Genomic DNA, 19,251 nt, shown 5'->3' with positions numbered 1-19,251 from the left:
GAGGTGGACGTAGGAAACGATGGGGTTGGCTGGGGAAAGTTCCTGCGAGTTAAAGTGGAGATTCCACTTTGTAAAGCGTTGGCAAGAAGCAGGTTCATCAATGTTCAAGGGCAGAAGACATGGATGGATTTTAGATATGAAAAATTACCAAAAATTTGTTTCATGTGTTGATGGTTAGTGCATGGAGAGAAAGGTTGTGTGGCTAAGACGGGGGACTAGCAACCAGACAAAAACATGAGCATGCGATTTGGCTCCTGGTTTCCTGCAAAGAGTAATAACAAAAAGGATTTGCCTATTCTATGCTTGATACGACATTGGGAGGGAAGTGGGATTGGAAGAAGGGGGCAGGCTCGAGCAAGGAGGGAGATGGGGCAGAGGGATCGGCAGGTAGCACTACACATGGGTGCCGGAGGAAAAGTCCCGAATAAGGGTGTTTTGGGAATCAGGTTGATATGTCAAAAGCTGTAGAGGGTGGGAAGGAAACTACGGTTCTCGAGGGAGGAGTGGGTGGGAGTGAAGTAGGAAGGGTTTGTGCTGAAAGCATGGAGAGGATTTCATGGGGACTGATGGGTGATAGGTTGGGTGATGATGGCTCCAAGGTGAAGAAGGAGGGATTTAGGCGAGAAGGAGGCATTTTATCAAAAGAGGGTAATGGGCCAAAGAATGACATTGGGAAAGACTCAAGCCCACAAACAGCAGAGCAAAAGAACATGACTAATGAGGAGGATAGCCTACAATGTTTATGCCCAGAGCCATCCTTGAAACCTTTGAAGAAAAAGGGTGATGGTAGGTGGAAGCGTAGAGCTCGCAACCAAGGTATGGCTTCCCCTATATCTAGACTGTTTGTGCAAAGAGAGAAAACCAGAAGGGAGTGAAAAAGGGGTGCTTTCCCCCCAGGAGAAGTAAGAGGGGACGTAATGGGGACATGCAAAGAAAGGTGTATCTGCGTAGATCTATGAAAATTTTGAGTTGGAACTGTCGGGGGTTTAGGAATCCCTGAACAGTTTAAGGCCTTTGCTTATTAGTGAAGGGGAAAGGACCCGGCGTGGTATTTTTGATAGAGACCAAACTGTTGTATGGTCGAGCACAAGCAATTGCAAGGAAATTTAGTTTTGAAGGGGTTCTTCAATAGAAGCCATAGGACGAAGTGGGGGATTCTTTCTAATGTGAAAAAAGAAGGACCAAGTAGAGTTGGTCAATTATTCTCAGAGGCATACAAACGTGATGGTGCATGATGATGAGTGCAAGTTCATGTGGTTACTAACCTGCTTCTATGGACAACCTAATGCTAGTCTTAGAAGCGAAGCCTGGAGACTTCTTACTTCCTTCAGGCCAGAAGAAGGGGGTTGGGGGCTGATAGGGGATTTTAATGAAGTATTGACCAATGATGAGAAGGTTGGGGGGTAGGGGGGAACCAAAGGCGTGAGAAGCTTATGGGAACGTTCAGGAGACTGTTGGAAGATGGAAACTAATTTAATCTAGGTTGGAGAGGGGATAAATACACTTGGAGCAACCAGCATGGGGATGACTCCTTCATTAAGGAAAGGCTAGATAGGGCTATGGCTAACCCTGCATGAAGAGCTAAGTACACTGAGTATAGTGTGACCACATTGCCTGCAATATGCTCTGACCATAGACATATACTTTTGGACTGTGTGAATGCAAGGGAACCTATTAGAAGACATCAAAACCACTTCAAATATGAGTTAAATTGGATAAAGGAGGAAGGCTGTAGGGATTTAATGGCGTCTGCATGGCAGAAAGGGGCTACCAGAGACAATTGGATTGAAACAGTGCAAGGAAAACTTGATGAATGCAGGAAGGGCCTTCGTAAATGGAGCAGAAATTTGGCAAAGAAAAGAACAGCTGCAATCAGTGAGCAGACAAAGCTACTGGGTCAATTACAAAGAGATGAGGGCCCTGGTAACATGGCTGAATAGAAAAGGGTGCAAAAAGTGCTGGGTGCTTTGTTGGATCAAGAGGACATTAGGTGGAAGCAACAAGCTAAGAGACGTTGGCTAGTAGGAGGGGACATGAACATCAGATTCTATCATGCCTACATGAACCAAAGGAGGAAAAAGAATGAAATAAAAAGAATCATTGACAATGAGGGCAATGAGCTTACTGACAAGGAGGAGGTTGTTATTGGCTTCTAGAATCATTTTTCAAACGTGTATAAGTCTTCCCAGCCAACTCCAAGAGGTATCGAGCAGTGTGTACAAGGGGTGGAAGGAAGGATCACTAATGAGATGAGGAGGAGTCTAGATAGAGATTTTATTAAGGAGGAGGTGGCAACTGGATTTTTCCAAATGTCCCCATTCAAATCCCCTGGGCTAGATGGCTTTAGAGCTGGATTTTTCCAAGATCACTGGGCCCTGGTGGGAGATGAAGTAACTCATGCATTCCTAGACTTCCTGAAGAATGCAAACATGCCAAGGGACTTGAACCACGCATTTTTAGTTCTGATTCCTAAGGTAAATTCCCCAACCACAGTTCATGACTATTGCCCCATTAGCTTATGCAATGTCCTTTACAAATTAAGGTGGACATGGCAAAAGCTTATGACAGGGTAGAGTGGGATTACTTGGAGGCCATGCTGTTAAAATTGGATTTTGGGCAGAAGTGGACCAGATTAGTGATGCAGTGTGTGAGGTCAGTAAGCTATGCTACGCTCATTAATGGCACACCAGGTGAAACCATTACCCCCTCAAGAGGTTTGAGACAAGGGGATCCCTTGTCACCGTATCTCTTTTTGATTTGTGTTGAAGGTTTAAGCTCCTTACTTCAAAAGGCTGAATCCAGTGGGATTATAAAGGGAGTAGCAGTATCGAGGGGAGGCACTAGAATTAGCCACTTACTCTTTGCGAATGATTGTATCATTTCTTTAGAGCAAAGCAGGTAGAATGGTGTTTAGTCAACAATATCCTGGCTCAATATGAAATTGCCTCTGGCCAGACTTTAAATAAGCAGAAAAATAGTATCTTGTTCAGTTTAAACACCAAGCTTGAAACTAGGATTCTTCAACAAGTTGGAGGTTTAAGGTGCAATCATTACAACAAGTATCTAGGTTTGCCCTCAGTTGTTGGAAGGTCAAAGTACAACTCATTCAGAGACTTGAAGGAAAAGATTTGAAAGACAATTAGTAGCTAGAAAACTGGCTTCCTATCCACACCAAGTAAAGAAGTTCTTATCAAGAGTGTACTGCAGGCCATACTTGCTTACACCATGAATTCAAGCCCTACTAGCCCCTTTTTGGTGGAGACACAACAGATCTGAGAGAAGAATCCATTAGAAAAGCTAGGAGGAATTGGGAATGGTCAAAGGGAAGGGAGGATTGGGATTTAGGGACCTAAAGATTTTTAATAGAGCCTTTCTAGCTAAGGATGATGCCTCCTAAAGAACCTCTCCTCTCTAGCTGCAAGAATTTTCAAGGAAAAATATTTTCAGAACTGTGGACTTCTGAAGTCTAAATTGGCGTCAAGTCCCTCTTTCATCTGGTTGAGTCTTTGGTCAAGTTTGGACCTAGTGGAAGGGGCACTTGTTTGGAGGGTTGGAAATGGGGAGAGTATAAGAATATGAAGGGACAAGTGGCTACCTAGACCAACTACCTATCAGATTCAAACCCCCATTAATACCTTAGAACCTGAAGCATGTGTTGCTGAACTTATTGATGTAGGGAACAAGTATTGGAAACGTGAGTTCGTTGAAGCTGTTTTTCTCTAGGGAGGAAGCTAGATTAATATGTGCCATCCCTATAAGTACCAAGGGTTCATGCGATAGATTAATATGGGCGAGGTCTGTGAAAGGCCTTTTCACTGTTCAAAGTGCTTATCATGAGGATGTTATGCAAAAAAGATAGCAGTTAGGTGAAGCTTCAAGTGGCAGCAGGGATGAGGACCAATGGAAGAAACTCTAGCAGATGGAAGTACCAGGTAAAACCAAGCAGTTGATATGGAAAGCTCTCAACAACATTTTACCAACAAAAGGCAACCTGTTCAAGAAGAAAGCCATTGACAGTAACCTTTGCCCAATTTGTAGAAGGGAGGAAGAAACGGTGGTGCATACTCTGTGGACATGTGCAGCAGCAGCAGATGTTTTGGGTGGGAGAGCTAGCCCTGTGGTGAAATGGCAGAGGGATTATGATGATTTTTAGCTGCTTTGGTATGACCTATATTCAAGGTTAGATAAGGACAAGCTGGAGCTCATTTCAGTGGTCTTTCACCAACTCTGGATCAGTAGGAATGGAGCAGTTTTTGAAAATAAGTTCAAGAACCCCTTAATTATCTTAGACCTGGCCTTGGCTGATCTCAGTGAGTTCAAACAGTCACAACAGAAGGTTTCCTGTATCATAGAAGGGGAGCAGATAAGGGACAGGGACCAAAAGTGGCAACCATCAAGGGGGACTATCTCAAAGTCAATTTCGATGCAGCCTTTGATAAGGAAAAGGAAAGGATGAGGCTGGGAATTGTTATTAGAGATAGCAAAGGAGATCTGCAAGCTTGTTTGATAGCTCCAAAGGAGAATGTTAGTTAAGTTTTTATAGCAGAAAGCAGTGCCCTTCTAAGTGCAGTGGACCTATGCAACGAGCTGGGACTAAGCATGGTGGAGTTCGAAGATGATGCCAAAGCAGTCATTGATGCTGTCAAGTCAAGCTTAGGAGACAACTCATGGATGGGGCAAGTAACAGATGACATCCAGCAAAATTTGGAAAGCCATAGTTCATGGCATTTGTCTTTCATTCATAGAACTAGCAACAAGGTTGCTCATGTGGAAGCCAAGATGGCTGAGATGTGTTAGTGAGAGGGTATGGCTCGAGGATCGGCCTCCTGAACTTGCTCATATAGTAATGGAGGACTGAATGTTTCCCTTTCAAGAGAGAGAGAGAGAGAGAGAGAGAGAGAGAGAGAGAGATAGCCAAAATGAACTGTAATTGAGATTACTGAAACAAAAAGCCATCTTTGTAGAAACCCCACACAAATAGAACTGGTTGAGAACCTATCGCAGACTCAACTCATTATCTAACCTTCGGTTGAGAACATTAAGGAAGACTAGCTGAGAACGTGACCTTTGGCGCTGGTGAAGCACGTACTACGTTTTATTTTCCTCTTTCTAGTTCCCATAGATCCATCGGCTTCGTTCGTTTGATTTCTTCTCACAGATCCATTTCTTATCTTTGTAACCATGCAATCTGTGCAAATTTTATCATTTGGTGATCTTTTCAGTGGGGGTAAACGGCTTGTTAATGGGATTTAATGGTGCGTTGTTGCGTTACGGCCTTGAAGAATTTTTTTCTCTACCGTTTGGTTTTGAAAAATTCTATCACACATTACCCTTTTTATTTTTTTTTATTAAATACGTAATATACGGATGATGAGTAGAATAATTTAATTATTTAAAAAAATAAAATTTATAAAAATCTTTAACAAGTAAAATAAAAATATAAGTGTATGGTGTGCAGAGCTTATGAATAGGAAAAAATATAATTACAAGCACAATTATGTACTAATCTGTACACCAATATGATGTGATTGATTAAAAAATAGATTTTATTGAAAACAGTGTTAATTTAAATTTTAAGTATGAATAAATCAGTATTAATACACAGATTAATATGTGATTGTGTTTGTATATAGCAAAACTCAGTAGATAGTATAGCTCATGTTTTTTTTCGGTGATTGTGGATGTTTGGTAGTGCGTAGAAGTGGACTTCTACGGTTACTTATTTTTCGAAATTAGTGTGTTTTATTAGCAAACATAAAGGTAGATACAGCACCGGCGGGGGGGTTGGAATTTGAAGGAGCTGGGAGTAGGAGATGATGGTTGGAGTAGGAGAAGAAAGCGTTCGGCGACGGGAGGAAAGGAGGAGCTGTTTGTAATTTTGAGGGTAGAAGTTATAATTCACAGTTTGCCTACGTGGAGGGTGTGAGGCTTCCGTTTAGAATTTTCCTTTCCTTTATTCGTGTGTCACACGTACGTATTGCACGGGGCGCGCTAAATACAAGCCGTACTTTGCTCGAATCTCATGCGGCTGCAGAGTTGTGTCGCTGCCCAAGGAACACTCACCCACTCACACTTCCAACTCCAAAGAATCTCTTTCTAGGGTTCTTGTTTTCGGACGAACAGGTATCATCCTTTTTCTCTTCACAACATTTAATTTTATTTTCAGCCTTCACATGTGTTCACTCTTTAGGCTCGATTCGTTTTTTTCATCGAACGCTTTGCCAAGAAATGTTTCATTTTATTTCGATGGATATTTATGTTATTATTGTTGGTTAAATGTCATATCTGAGGACAGTTTTAGATTTTTATTTTTTATATGATAAAGTTTTCTATTGATAAAAGTTTGTTTGGTTCAAAATCTGCTTTTTTGGTTTAGGGGGAACATGAACAATGGTGATGGAAAACGATGGAATGGAGGGGGAGAGGAAGATGAGGATGAGGATGAGGATGAGGGAAGTGGGGGAGGCCCTGATGGTTGGCAGATAACTTACGCAGATGAGAGGTCATGGGAATCTCTGCAAGAGGATGAGTCCGGACTTCTTCGCCCCATTGATAACAAGATACTTTACCATGCTCAGTATCGCCGGCGCATTCGCTCCCTTTCCTCCCAGGCAACTACAGCTCGTATCCAGAAGGGCCTCATTCGCTATCTATTCGTTATTATTGATCTCTCGAGGGTACTAAATTCATATCACTCGACTGCTCTTATATTCTATGTAATTCCTTTTCAATTATGTAACTGTGATCGCCCATATGATCTGTGAGAGAGAATGTATTGGTTCCAATTCCACACATTGAGAAATGAAGTTAGTGGGGTAGGTAATAAGGTGCATTTCTGCAGTGAGTGCTCACTTTTAAATTGTAAGAGTTGCTTCATTGGTTTTTTGGGGTTTCCACTTATGTTCGCTTAGGCTAATGACCGTATCCAGGTGATTACAAAACTATGTAACATTTTTCTGAACCTTTAAAAATTTATCATCCAAAGTATCTAAAAGTTCTTCAGTGAACTTGAAATTTCTCGTTTATAAATTTCTAACCTCAAAGGCATATGCTTTTTTTTTTTTTTTTTCCTTTGAATTGAGTATTAACTTTCAAATTAATATGCAATCCAGCAGTATATGCTTTCTCATGGATTATTGTGAGCCAAACAATGCATAAGCCTAAAAGGCATGTCAAACATATAAAAACTGCTTGAAGTACTAGAAATCTGGCTTGTAATTGGGAATTAACTGCACTGAATAGTACTTATGAAAATAAATATCTCCACTGAATAATGACAATAGTAGATTAGAAGACAAGGATTTAGTTTTTTGCAGTTCTTTTGATCAATTATTATTTTCCGTACTCACTTTTGATTTTCCTTCCTATATTATATGTTTAGGCAGCTTCAGAGACAGATTTTCGGCCAAGCCGAATGGTCGTGGTTGCAAAACTCGTTGAAGCTTTTATTAGAGAGTTCTTTGACCAGAATCCACTTAGTCAGCTTGGTCTGGTGAGTGTAAAGGATGGGGTTGCTCAGTGCTTAACAGAGCTTGGTGGCAGTCCTGAATCCCATGTGAAAGCTTTGATGGGTAAACTGGAGTGCTCTGGTGAGTCCTCCCTACAGAATGCCCTGGACCTTGTTCATGGCTATCTAAAACAGATTCCATCATATGGTCATCGAGAAGTTCTCGTCTTATACTCTGCTCTCAGTACTTGTGATCCGGGTGATATAATGGAGACTATCCAAAAGTGCAAGAATTCAAAAATTAGGTGTTCAGTTATTGGTCTCTCTGCAGAACTATTTATATGTAAACATCTGTGCCAAGAAACTGGGGGCTTGTACTCTGTTGCATTGGATGAGGTGAGATCAACTAAGTAGTGGGTGTTTACAGACTACATCGGAACCAAAATGATTTAGTTTTAGTATCAAGGAATGTGAGCACAACTGCCATCTAGATGATGTAATAACTTATAGGGGAACAAAAGATTGTTTTCATTGGAATCCACTTAAGTCTAAAGAGGTCCAGGAAAGTGACATTGCTATGAGAAATTATGGTGTCTAATTGCTCCTAACTATATTGTTATCAAATTTACTTATTTCTTTTTGGTGCAGCGCCACGTTAAAGAGTTAATACTGGAACATGCTCCCCCACCTCCAGCAATAGCAGAGTTTGCCATTGCTAATTTGTTAAAGATGGGGTTCCCACAGAGAGCAGCAGAGAGTTCTATAGCAATATGTTCATGTCACAAGGAGGCTAAGGTTGGAGGGGGTTACACTTGTCCAAGATGCAAAGCGCGTGTATGCGAGTTACCTACTGAATGTTGAGTATGTGGGTTGACACTTATTTCTTCACCTCATTTGGCGAGATCATATCATCATCTATTTCCAGTAGTACCATTTGATGAGGTGCCTCCATCGTTTCTGAATGATGCACATAACAGATCACCAAGATCTTGCTTTGGCTGCCAACAAAGTCTTCTAAATCCTGGTAAGTAGTTGTCAAGGAAGAAAATATAAAATTTTGCAATGATCTTCAATGATTAGTAAAGCTGATGTTCCATCACTCGCATGCATGTGCATGCATGTGCAGCTGAATCTTATTTCACTATACAGACTAACTTAGATTTTTGGATATCAAAATGGCTGCATTAATACTCTTTTAGTAAAATTTCTGTTGTGTATGATGCTTCGAGGTGTTCTAACATAGTTAAATATAACAGTTTTTATTCAATAAATTTAGTTTTTAGTGCGTATCATGCAGGTCTCCCACTAGTTGAAATAATGAGTAGGGATTAGAAGAAAGTTTGCAGCTGATTTCAGTATTTTTGAATCCCACAAACCTTGGAGTAATAGATTTCTCATGAACATTATACATTCCACAAGTTCTTTTTTTTTTTTTAATCAGTTACATTCTACAAATAATTGATATTTAAGTTTGGTGAAGGATGAGATAAGTCTACGTTGTTTGCACCCTTAGGATGGTGCTGTAGCGCCCCACTTTTGTCGTACTGTAGCTTCACAGGCTATAGCCTATGGGCAGAATGGTCAGGTCTGACAAATAGAAACAAGAACTAGGATTGCACAAGTTGTGGAACGATTTTGTATTTGAGATATAATGATGTCTGAAGAAAGAAAGGAAAGTTTTGTGTACTTCCTGCGTACATGGGCTATGCCTATTTCATTCATATCAATATAATTTACTTCTTATGTATCATAAAAAAAAAAAGAAAGGAAAGAAAGAGCTGATAGACTAATATAAGCTAAGCTAGTGGAATCTTTTAAGTGGCTGGCTATTAAAGTTTAAAAAATCCCTTGATTGTTTTTTTCTTTCCTGAAGTTTGTATGTTCTATATTTGTCTGTGAGTGTGTGGCATGTCCTACACTTCTCGTCTCACCTATTTTCAACTACCTAATTCTGACACAGGAAACAAACCTGGCCTTCGTGTTTCATGCCCTAAGTGCAAACAGCACTTCTGCCTTGATTGTGACATTTACATTCATGAGAGCTTGCATAATTGCCCAGGTTGTGAGAGCTTCAGGCATTCCAAGTCAGCCATTGCTAGTGAAGAATGATGGTTCCTGTGATTTTAAAATCTGCTGCCCCAAAAAATAGTTTTAATTCCTCACGTCTTCGCAAAGTCAGGATCTTTTTTGGTAACTATTCTAAGCCAAAGTCACAAGACAAATAAGTGTGTGCTTTTGGAACCATCCAGAATACCAGTCCATTTGGGCACACAGGTATGGCCTTGATCATTCATCTTTGCAGAAGGGATGCATAATGGCTGTATGAGAGAGAGAGAGAGAGTGGGCATTGGGACCACCGTGGAAAGAAACCAAGTTGATTATTTTTCCGCCTGTATTTTCTATATGGTATTTATTTATTTGTTTACTTCATTTTAAGTTCTAAGAAATAAAGTTTTTGCTCTTGAAGCTTTGTATTCTTTGATTTCTCCTGGGATTGAATGTACCTCAGTAGCAATCCATTTCATCAGGTGATAATTCTTCAGGAGATATGATTGCTATTTTGTTTGCTATTTTAAGAAAAAACTAGATCTTTCTACAAATATAAACTTACCTTCTTCTCCATTTCATCATGTGATAACTCTTCAGGAGATATAGGGGAAAATTTTCAAGTAGTGCTCGAGGAATATTAGATTCTGATTTTTCTTAATTAAATGAGATTTCCTAACCTTAGCATCTCTCTTCTTTCCTCGATTTTTAAACGAAAGGATTTTTTTTACATTAGATTTTAACTTACTCTCGGTATATTGTAATATGCTAGATGGTGAATATCATGCAAAGTAATCCATGTTTTATTCAAATTTTATTTAATATTCAAGATAATTATGTCATACCATGGTGTCATTGTCATAAGCATGAATACATGCCATGTCTTAAGCACCTGTCAAGAAGTATGCAAATGTGTCAGGAATTGTGAGTCAAGTATAACAATTAAGATGGAGTGTATAAAATGGAGTGGAATATCCTAGGTTGACAAAGAATCGTCAACGGGCTTGAAACAGGACCAACAAGTTTCCAAAGCAAAGTCGTAAAACCTAACACAGGTTTGTGCAAACTAAGATGCTTACGATGAAGGCGTTATGATTTGCCAAATTAATTAAGTGTTTTTGGTGAAGGCGATTCCATTTGCCTAAAGCTAAAGGGTACTTATGGTGAAAGCGTTATGATTTGCTTGAGCATTCCTTCTCTGACGATGTATTCACATCTGGTCTAAGAACTGTCATGTGGTGCGGTAACCAACAAGAGTACACGGTGTATGAGGAACAATGAGGTCTCCACCTTCTGTAAGAATAAGAATAAGAATATGAATGAATGAAATCTTTTTATGAAAGCAAGCATGTTATTAAGTATGAAAACTATGATGTCATTAAAGTTATGTATTGTAAAAGCAAGTCCATGTCAATCGTTAGATTTGTATGAATGTTTAGGATTTTATAGCGCAATAAAAAGTTTCGTAAATTTTTAGTGCCAAATGGATCAATTGGAGAGCACCATGTGGTGTCTAGCATGCCACATTATTAACTAGCTGTCACATTGCCATGTAAGATGTCCAAGTTAGCCTAGAAACACTAGAAAATCTCATGGCACCATTAGCACCCTCCATTTGGACCACATTTACATGTGTAAGAAGGAAGAGTATGAAATAAATCAAACCCATGCTTCTCTTAAAAATCCATAACTCTCTTACACAAACCACACCCTTCCTCTTACACCCTTGTACCACCCATGACTAGCTCCCATTGAATTTGCAATTTAAACCCCCAAAATCAAAACTGAGACACCCAAAGTCCTACACCAATCGGTTTGCTTTTCACTTGAGCTAGTCCCAATTGCAAGTAATCTAGACCCACTCCCTTATACCCCCTATTGTGCCCATGCCCTACACGTGGGTAGCTTTTTAAGCCTCTAGTCCACCCCCATACTCCATCAAAATAACGCCTCATGGTTAAGGTTTTAAACTCCAAAAAGTATGCTATCAGGTGCAAGGATTTCACCCAATCGGTTTGGCTCTTTTCACAACACAACATATCTCCTTTTGCAAGCAATTTGCCCCTTGAGTTGTTCAACCTTATACCTACCATGTCAGCCACCCAAAAATCCTTTCACACTTAAGCAAAAACCACCCATCACTCTTCAAGCATTCGATCAAGCCTCAACCACCAAGGATTTTGTCCGTCAATAAGTACCTCCCATCACCCTCATGCCATGATCAAAACAAGCCACCCTTCTCGTGTCCTTTTTGTTTCCCATGCCCACTTTAGCCTCCTACCTTGCACACAAGATCATAAAACACACTTCGCACTTTCAAAGCAAAATCGAGAGGGAAAGAGAGAAGCAAGGTGAAGCTAGGCATTTCTCCTTGTGATTAGCTTGGTAAGCTTATTTTTCTCAACCTCTCCCCTTCTATTTTGTGTTACTCTCAGTTAGGAACTTGATGGTTTGGGTGTTGGAATGAGTTCCTTAAGATTAAATGCTTGAAACTTGGTGATGATGGGGTATGGTGATTTCGGCTAGATTGTGTTGTTTGTGTTGGAGTTTCGTTTTGAAATGCCATATAGTCTTGGGTTTATTTTGATAATTTCGGTTTTTGAAGAAGTTAGCAGCATTTATGGTGAATCAACCCTTGGTTTGAACTTGAAACACAAGTTCATTCACTAAAAGGTTGCAATCACTAGTTAGGTTTAGTAAAACTAAAAACTAACATGAGTTCCTTTGAAAGATTTGATTCTTTTGGGCTCTAAAATATGGCATGGTAACTAGATCTTGAAAAACTTTTTTAATGGGAGTTAGATCTATGTATTTAGTTTTATTTTGAGCCATGAAACTAGGGTTTGAATTGAGTCTTTGATGAATACTTATAGATGCATGATTTTGGTGTAAGCTTTGAGGTTCTTGCCTATTGTTTGATTTTAATCATGAGGTTGGCTATGATATGATTAAAATGGTACTAAGACCTAGCTAAGGCTTGACTACGAGGATCATGGGTGAGTTATTTCAAGAAACTTTGCATGTTACATAAGGATTTTGTCACATTCTTCTAGAACGAAGAACAAGCATGTTTCAATCTTTCACTTAGAGATTAGATATGGCCATGAAAACTTTGGGGAAATTTCATGGATTAAAGACTAGTTAGTTTCTCTTTGGATTGTGTAATTGACTCACTCAAAAATGAGTAGCACAAAGGCTATTTTAAGTGCAGGAGGATGTCGCATAATAATTAAGAATAAATTCCTAAATCGTCTTCTCAGGAAAATTTACTTAAAATCAAATTCGTTGAAAATGGTGAAAATATTCACAAAGAGAAAATAAAAATGATGGTATGTGCAATAGATGGAAGAGTGCAACAAGAATGAAAAAGGGCACTAGTCATAGACTAGATTCATATTTTTAGATTTTTGAGTGTCGAAATGAAATGTAAAAGACTAACAAATTGAAATTAACAATCAAATAATCAATTAAATTGAACAATTTTAATTAATCTAAAAATTAAACAATAAAACTGAAATTATTTAAGTCATAATTAAACTTTAATCAATCTAATATCAATGGAACTAAGAGATTAATAAAACTAAGTTAAGAATTAAACTAGATTAGAAAGTAATTGACAAAATACGAATTGAAAATTGAAAAGCCCAAAAATCAAGATTCTAGAGTTCATCCTTGTATTCAAATCACAAATTCTCAAAATTAATCCATAACAATTGTAATCACTGTTAAATGAAAGCTTAAAGAAGCGAGGAAAATAAATAACACGAAGTAAATAAATAACAAATAAATTGCCCAAACTTCTAAACTAAAAATCTCAAAAATATTCCATAAACTTAAAATTGAAATTAAATAAAAAGTAAGGAATGAAAAGATCAAGTCAATCTAATGGAGATGGAGATTAAAAGTAATGGAGGAGGCTGGACTGTAGCAATAATTGGACCCCTCAAGGAGCTCTTCAACGCGTTGTAGTGTGAGTGAGTGCCCTAGAAAAAATTAACGTGTTGCGGTGTGAATGAATGCTAGAGAGGAAAAATCATTGTGCGGCTTGAAATATGCTCCCTAGAAGAAATTAAGTGTGCGGCGTTGCTATCTCCCTTTGCCCAAAAGAGAGGAAAAAAAAAAAACCTTCCGCGGCACAGCTCAAAGTCCTAATATATATTAAAGAAGTCTTCCGTAGGTCAAACTCCCAATTGAATAAGTAGTGTGCAGCTAGTAATTCTCCTTTTATTGCCGCGTGTGAGTTGAATGCCCAAGGAATTAAATTGTATACGGCTTCCAAGGTCCAGGTCAAAACTTCTAATATCTATTGCCTTTTTACCCATGCAACTTGAATTTTCAAAGTGGAAATATGTCTTCAAAGTTTCAAGTCAAAAGTTGCCGTGTAAGAATTGAAGTCCCATAGAAAAAGTTGCCATCAAAACCTATAGAAAAAATAGGATCAATTAATTAATATAAAAAATGCATTCCCTTTTATAAATGAAAAGCTCTCAATTTCTTAGTCTATGTAAAAATAAATAAAAATAAAAATTAGAAATAAAAATAAAATAAAAATAGAGAATAGAATATTAAAAATATGTTATGCATGTAAAGGAACATTGTCTAATTAAATCACAAGTTATAAAATTAAGCATAAATTCATGCTATTAATCAATTTAAATCACAACTCGGATTTATGCATCTTAATCATTTTTTTTATCTAACAACAATAATAATGTAATGAAAGAATTAAAATATATTGGTTCTAAATATATAAAAATATGCAATATTTCAGCTCAATCAGTAATACCATTTAGAAATGAGTTCTTAGCATGTTAGAAGTTAGGATGTGTGGTTCATTGAAGTTCTTAATGTTCATTTGCAAGAGAAAAGCTAAGAACACCATGCTAGGGTTTTGGGTTGAAAGGTTAGTGTTGTATTTGTGTTGGTTTTTTTGTTATGATGAATATTCTAACCTTAGCATATTCTCGTTTCAACCCTCTAGATTTTATACGCAGGAATACTCTAGGTGTATGATAATATGCTAGATAGTAAATGCCAAGCAAGCGAGTCATGTTATATTTGCAATAATTACATTATGCCATGATGTCATTTGTTACAAGCATGAATATTTTTCACTCGCATGAACATATGTCATGAAGCATACGAGTTTATCACGAATATTGAGTCAAGAACAAGTATGTCCTGAAGCATACGAGTCTGTCATGAATGTGATTGTATTCATTGATGATATCCTCATTTATTCAAGAAGCCCAGAAGAACATACGAAGCATTTGAAAGTTCTTCTATAGATTTTGAGAGGGAAGAAGTTGTATGCCAAACTAAAGAAATGTGAGGTTTAGCTATGAAAAATTATTTTTTGGGCATGTAGTGGAGTGGAGTGGCTTAGACCCAAGACTATTCAAGAAATCAGAAGTTTCCTTGGGCTCACTGGGTATTACAGAAGATTTGTCGAAGGATTCTTTCGCATTGCAATTCCTATGAATTTGCTAACCAGGAAGAATGAGAAATTTGTGTGGACAGCAGAATACAAAGAGAGTTTCTAAAAGCTGAAGAAGAGACTTGTGATAGCACTTGTTATTATGGTACCTATAGTTACTAATGGATTTGTGACTTACAATGATGCTTCATACAAGGGTTTTGTATGTGTTCTTATGTAGCATGGGAAAGTTGTAGAGTATGCATCACATCAACATAAAGACTATGAGCGCAATTATTCGACTCATTATTTGAACTACCTGTAGTATTTTTGCTTTGAAGATTTGGCTGCATTATCTTTATGGGAAGCATTGTAAAATTTATACAAATCACCAAAGTCTCAAGTATTTCTTCACCCATAAGGAGTTAAACATAAGACAACGTAGATGGTTAGAACTACTGAAAGACTAAGACTATAGTATTAATTATCATCCTGGCAAAGCTAACGTAGTTGCAGATGCCCTAAACAAAAAATCTTCTTATGGTACTGTTGCATCTATGTATACTCCTCAGAAATATATTTTGCTGGATATGGAGAAGCTAGAATTTGAAATGGTACTAGATGTACAAACAATGTTGAGTTGCCTAGTTCTTGGCCCAGTAATATTGGATCATATTAAGGCCGCTCAAGCTGATTATATTAGTCTTCTGAAGATTAGGAAGGAGATACAAATGGGAAGCAACCTAACTTTATAATTTTTGATGGTGGGTCTTTGCGGTGTGCCAAATAAGAAGGAAATACAAGATTTGATATTAAGGGAAGCACATAGGTCTCTATACCAGTGCATCTAAGTAGTACCAAAATGTATCGAGACTTTTGAAAACATTACTAGTGGAGTGCAATGAAACGGGATTTGGCCAACTACATAGCACAATGCTTAACATGCTAACAAGTTAAGACCAAATACCAAAGACCCTCAAGAACACTTTAGCCGTTACCAATCCCATTTTGGCCATGGGACGAGATTAGCATGGATTTCTTGATGAGATTTCCTATAACACTTGGGGCACAAGACTCAACATGGGTGATTGTTGACAGGTTATCAAAATTATCCCATTTCATTCCGATTCAAATGACTTACTCAATGAGCAAGCTAGCAGAGTTATACGTCAAGGAAATAGTCAGATTACTTGGAGTACTATCAAGGATAGTATCAGATAGGGACTCATGGTTTACATCTGCATTCTGGAGAAGTGTACAAAGAGAATTAAGAAAAAAGTTGACTTACAATATTACTTTCCACCCTCAGATAGAGGCCCAATCTGAGAGAACAATCCAGATTCTTGAAGATATGTTATGAAGCATGTACCTTGGACTTTAAAGGAAGTTGGATAATATATTTGCCACAGGTCGAATTCGCCTATAGTAAAAGTCATTAAGAAAGCTTTGACCCAACACCATTTGAAGTCTTGTACGCGCGCAATTGTAGATCACCTCTTTATTGGGATGAAGTTGGCGAGAAAAAGATATTAGGCTCTGACTTGATTCAAAATATGCAAGCAAGAGTAGCAGTCATCAGAAAGAAACTCGCATTGGCTCAAGAAAGGCAGAAGAAATATGCAAATCGTAGAAGCAAAGAGTTGCACTTTGAAGTGGGAGACAAGGTGTTCTTAAGAGTGGCTCTGATGAAGGGAATAATTAGATTTGGAAGAAAGGGTAAGTTGACTCCGAGGTATATCAGTCCATTTTAAATTCTAGAGAGGATAGGAACAGTTGCTTATCGACTCGCACTACCTCTCAATTCTCAGCCATGCACAATGTTTTTCGCATATCGTTGCTAATGATGTATGTACATGACCCTTCCCATGTACTAGAGTATGAGCCCCTCCAAGTGTATGAAGTATTTTCATATGAAGAAGCACCTACACGAATCCTAGATTAGAAGATTCAAGTACTTCATAACAAAACCATTTCGATGGTCACAATACTTTTGAATCATTATACCGAATAAGAAGCTACATGGGAGCACAAAGAAGATATGAGGGATAAATATCCCTATCTCTTCCATTGAGGTACGTACTATCTCAAGGATGAGATTATTTTAAGGGGGGAGAATTATAATACCCAAACCTATTAGGGAAAATCCTTATTTAAATCAAGTTCTTTTTCCATGCATTTTAATTTAGGAGTCTTCATTACGAATTGTCCCTTTAGTACTATTATTTTGGGTCTTAATAATTTTGCTCCTTTTAATCTCATCCATAGATAGGGTATGAGAATTAGAGAAATATCTACTTACTTTACATCTCATATACTCATTTTTATGAGTACAATAGATAAGTTCAGCCCCATCACCCGACAAACCCAATTTTCAGTTTTTGCTTAAGGTGTTCAACTTCTTCTTGCATCTTTTCAGCTCATATGTCAGCCTCTTGAAGTGGAACCCTAGCTTAAATCTCCTCTAGAAGAAGACTAAAATCAAGTAAGTTGTTTTTTTTTTTTTTTTTTTTTTTTTTTTTGCATTTTCCCTAGAGATTTTTTTTCTACACACAATAAATAGCAACCAAGAGTTTTATTATCTGAAATCTCTGCAAGTTCCAGCCAAAAACCTCTTCCCTCCATTTCTTTTAGCTTACACCTTTATCTTTTCACTTTGATCCTCCAACTCACACCCTCGGGAAGAAGAATAAGTCAGGTAAAAATCTAGTTCCAAATCCTTTGTTGGTTAGGTCTATGCTTAGCACAAAATAGCAACAATACAAGTTCATTTATGAAAATCTTGCTGTTGTTCGAATTTGTTTAGTGACTTCCAGTAAGGATGCCACCTGCATATGCGGGAGCGGGGTAGTGGGGGGCGGGCCCCCGCTGCCCACCCCTAACTTCCAGCTTTGAATTTTCTCAAATATTGCTTCTAGAACTTGTTTAGTTGGGTTTATAAAAAAGTGGAGGGAAGGTAGAAACAAGCATAAATCGTGCAACCTATAGCTTGAAGAGGTGAGACAATTTTTTACCATGTTTTGTTCCAAGTTATACAATTTATGCAAAACATTCTATTATAGTTTTATGTGAGAACCCGAGATTTGACTAGAAATGCATCCTTGTTTGTGTTCATTGCCTTAGGGATATTTTAGGGCCATGAGATTATATAGTTGGATTTAAGCCTTGGTTTTGTAGATTAGCAACCCAAGCCCAAAAGAAGGCCAGCTAAGCCATGTGAATTTCTGCCACCATATGAAGCCCAAGCCCATAAACCCTAGATGCTTTTGGCCCATGATCCAAACCCTTGCCACTAGTGCCATGTGTCACCCATAGAAAGCACTATGTATTTGGTCTTGATAGTGGGCTAAGGGAGGAGAGAAGAGTGTTTGGGAAGCCAAAGGAAAGGCTTGCAAGCCTACCTAGGAGGATGTGCCACTTGTCATCCATGCTAGAAGCCTTCTAGAAAACCAAATGACAAGAGCTCCTAGGGAAAACCAAGAGACATTTTGCCAAGCCCTCTCACACACCTACACCTCCTAGTTTGACACAATTTCAAGTTCCAGGAAGATGTTCACGGGAAAATGGTGCCTAGGGAAGACAAATAGATGTTTCTAAGTGATTTGCATGGGGAAACTGAAGGGACACAAGGGGATTTAGAATTTGGCTTGCACACAAAGTTTCCTTCAGAAATTGACACATGCCAACCATGCAAAGACTTTCTAGAAGGAATGTGAAGAGACAACTACACCAAATGACAAGTTTACCCTCACTTTTCAACCACCACCCCCAAGAGCACACTCCCACATGCCATTTGTCACCTTAGGATTCAAAAAGGTTCTCGGGAAAGGAAGAGCCACCTAGGGAAGAGGCATTGGAAGATGAAGGAACACATGGGGTTTTGGAAAGGGATGGTCGGCTAGGGCAAGGCTCACGCCCTTAACAAGTGTCACACATGCACAACCTTGTGTTGGGAGATGAAAGGACATGAAGAGAAAATTGCTTTCCTACCCTATGGATTCATTGTATTTGGAAAAAGTAAGAGGGGCACAAAAGACTATTTGGGCTAGGACTAAAAAGGGGGCCGCGACAAAGAAGATCTTCCATCTTCCCAAGGAAAATCCAAGAGTGTGGAAGAGGAAGAGATTTTCGGCTAGAGGGAAAAAGAGGAGTGACACTTGTCCTACATGCTTTGGTTGGTGAAAAAGCATAGAGAGGCACTATATATAAAGGTGGCCAAAATTGGGGAGGTCCTTTTTGCCCAAAAGTTTACTTGTTTTCCTTAAGAGTATTTTGGCCACCACCTTTTCTCTCTCACGTTTTCACTTTCTTGCATTTTCTCACTAGCCAAACAACACCATAATCA

At 38.5% G+C, this 19,251-nt stretch overlaps 1 protein-coding gene and 1 pseudogene across 1 annotated transcript; both read left to right on the top strand.

Moving 5' to 3' along the window:
* Positions 1 to 1,742: 1,742 nt before the first annotated feature.
* On the top strand, positions 1,743 to 2,156 carry LOC122310248. Its single transcript, XM_043124129.1, has 2 exons — positions 1,743 to 1,923; positions 1,981 to 2,156. The coding sequence occupies exons 1-2, from the start codon at positions 1,743 to 1,745 to the stop codon at positions 2,154 to 2,156; spliced, it is 357 nt and encodes a 118-aa protein (XP_042980063.1).
* A 3,627-nt stretch (positions 2,157 to 5,783) lies between these two features.
* Positions 5,784 to 9,923, top strand: LOC122311894 (annotated as a pseudogene).
* The last annotated feature ends 9,328 nt before the right edge of the window (positions 9,924 to 19,251 follow it).

The sequence above is a fragment of the Carya illinoinensis genome, chromosome 5 (genome assembly GCF_018687715.1).
Source record: "Carya illinoinensis cultivar Pawnee chromosome 5, C.illinoinensisPawnee_v1, whole genome shotgun sequence".
Lineage (NCBI taxonomy): Eukaryota > Viridiplantae > Streptophyta > Magnoliopsida > Fagales > Juglandaceae > Carya > Carya illinoinensis.
The sequence above is the reverse complement of the archived record's forward strand: the minus strand, read 5'-3'. Positions and strand labels throughout refer to the sequence as shown.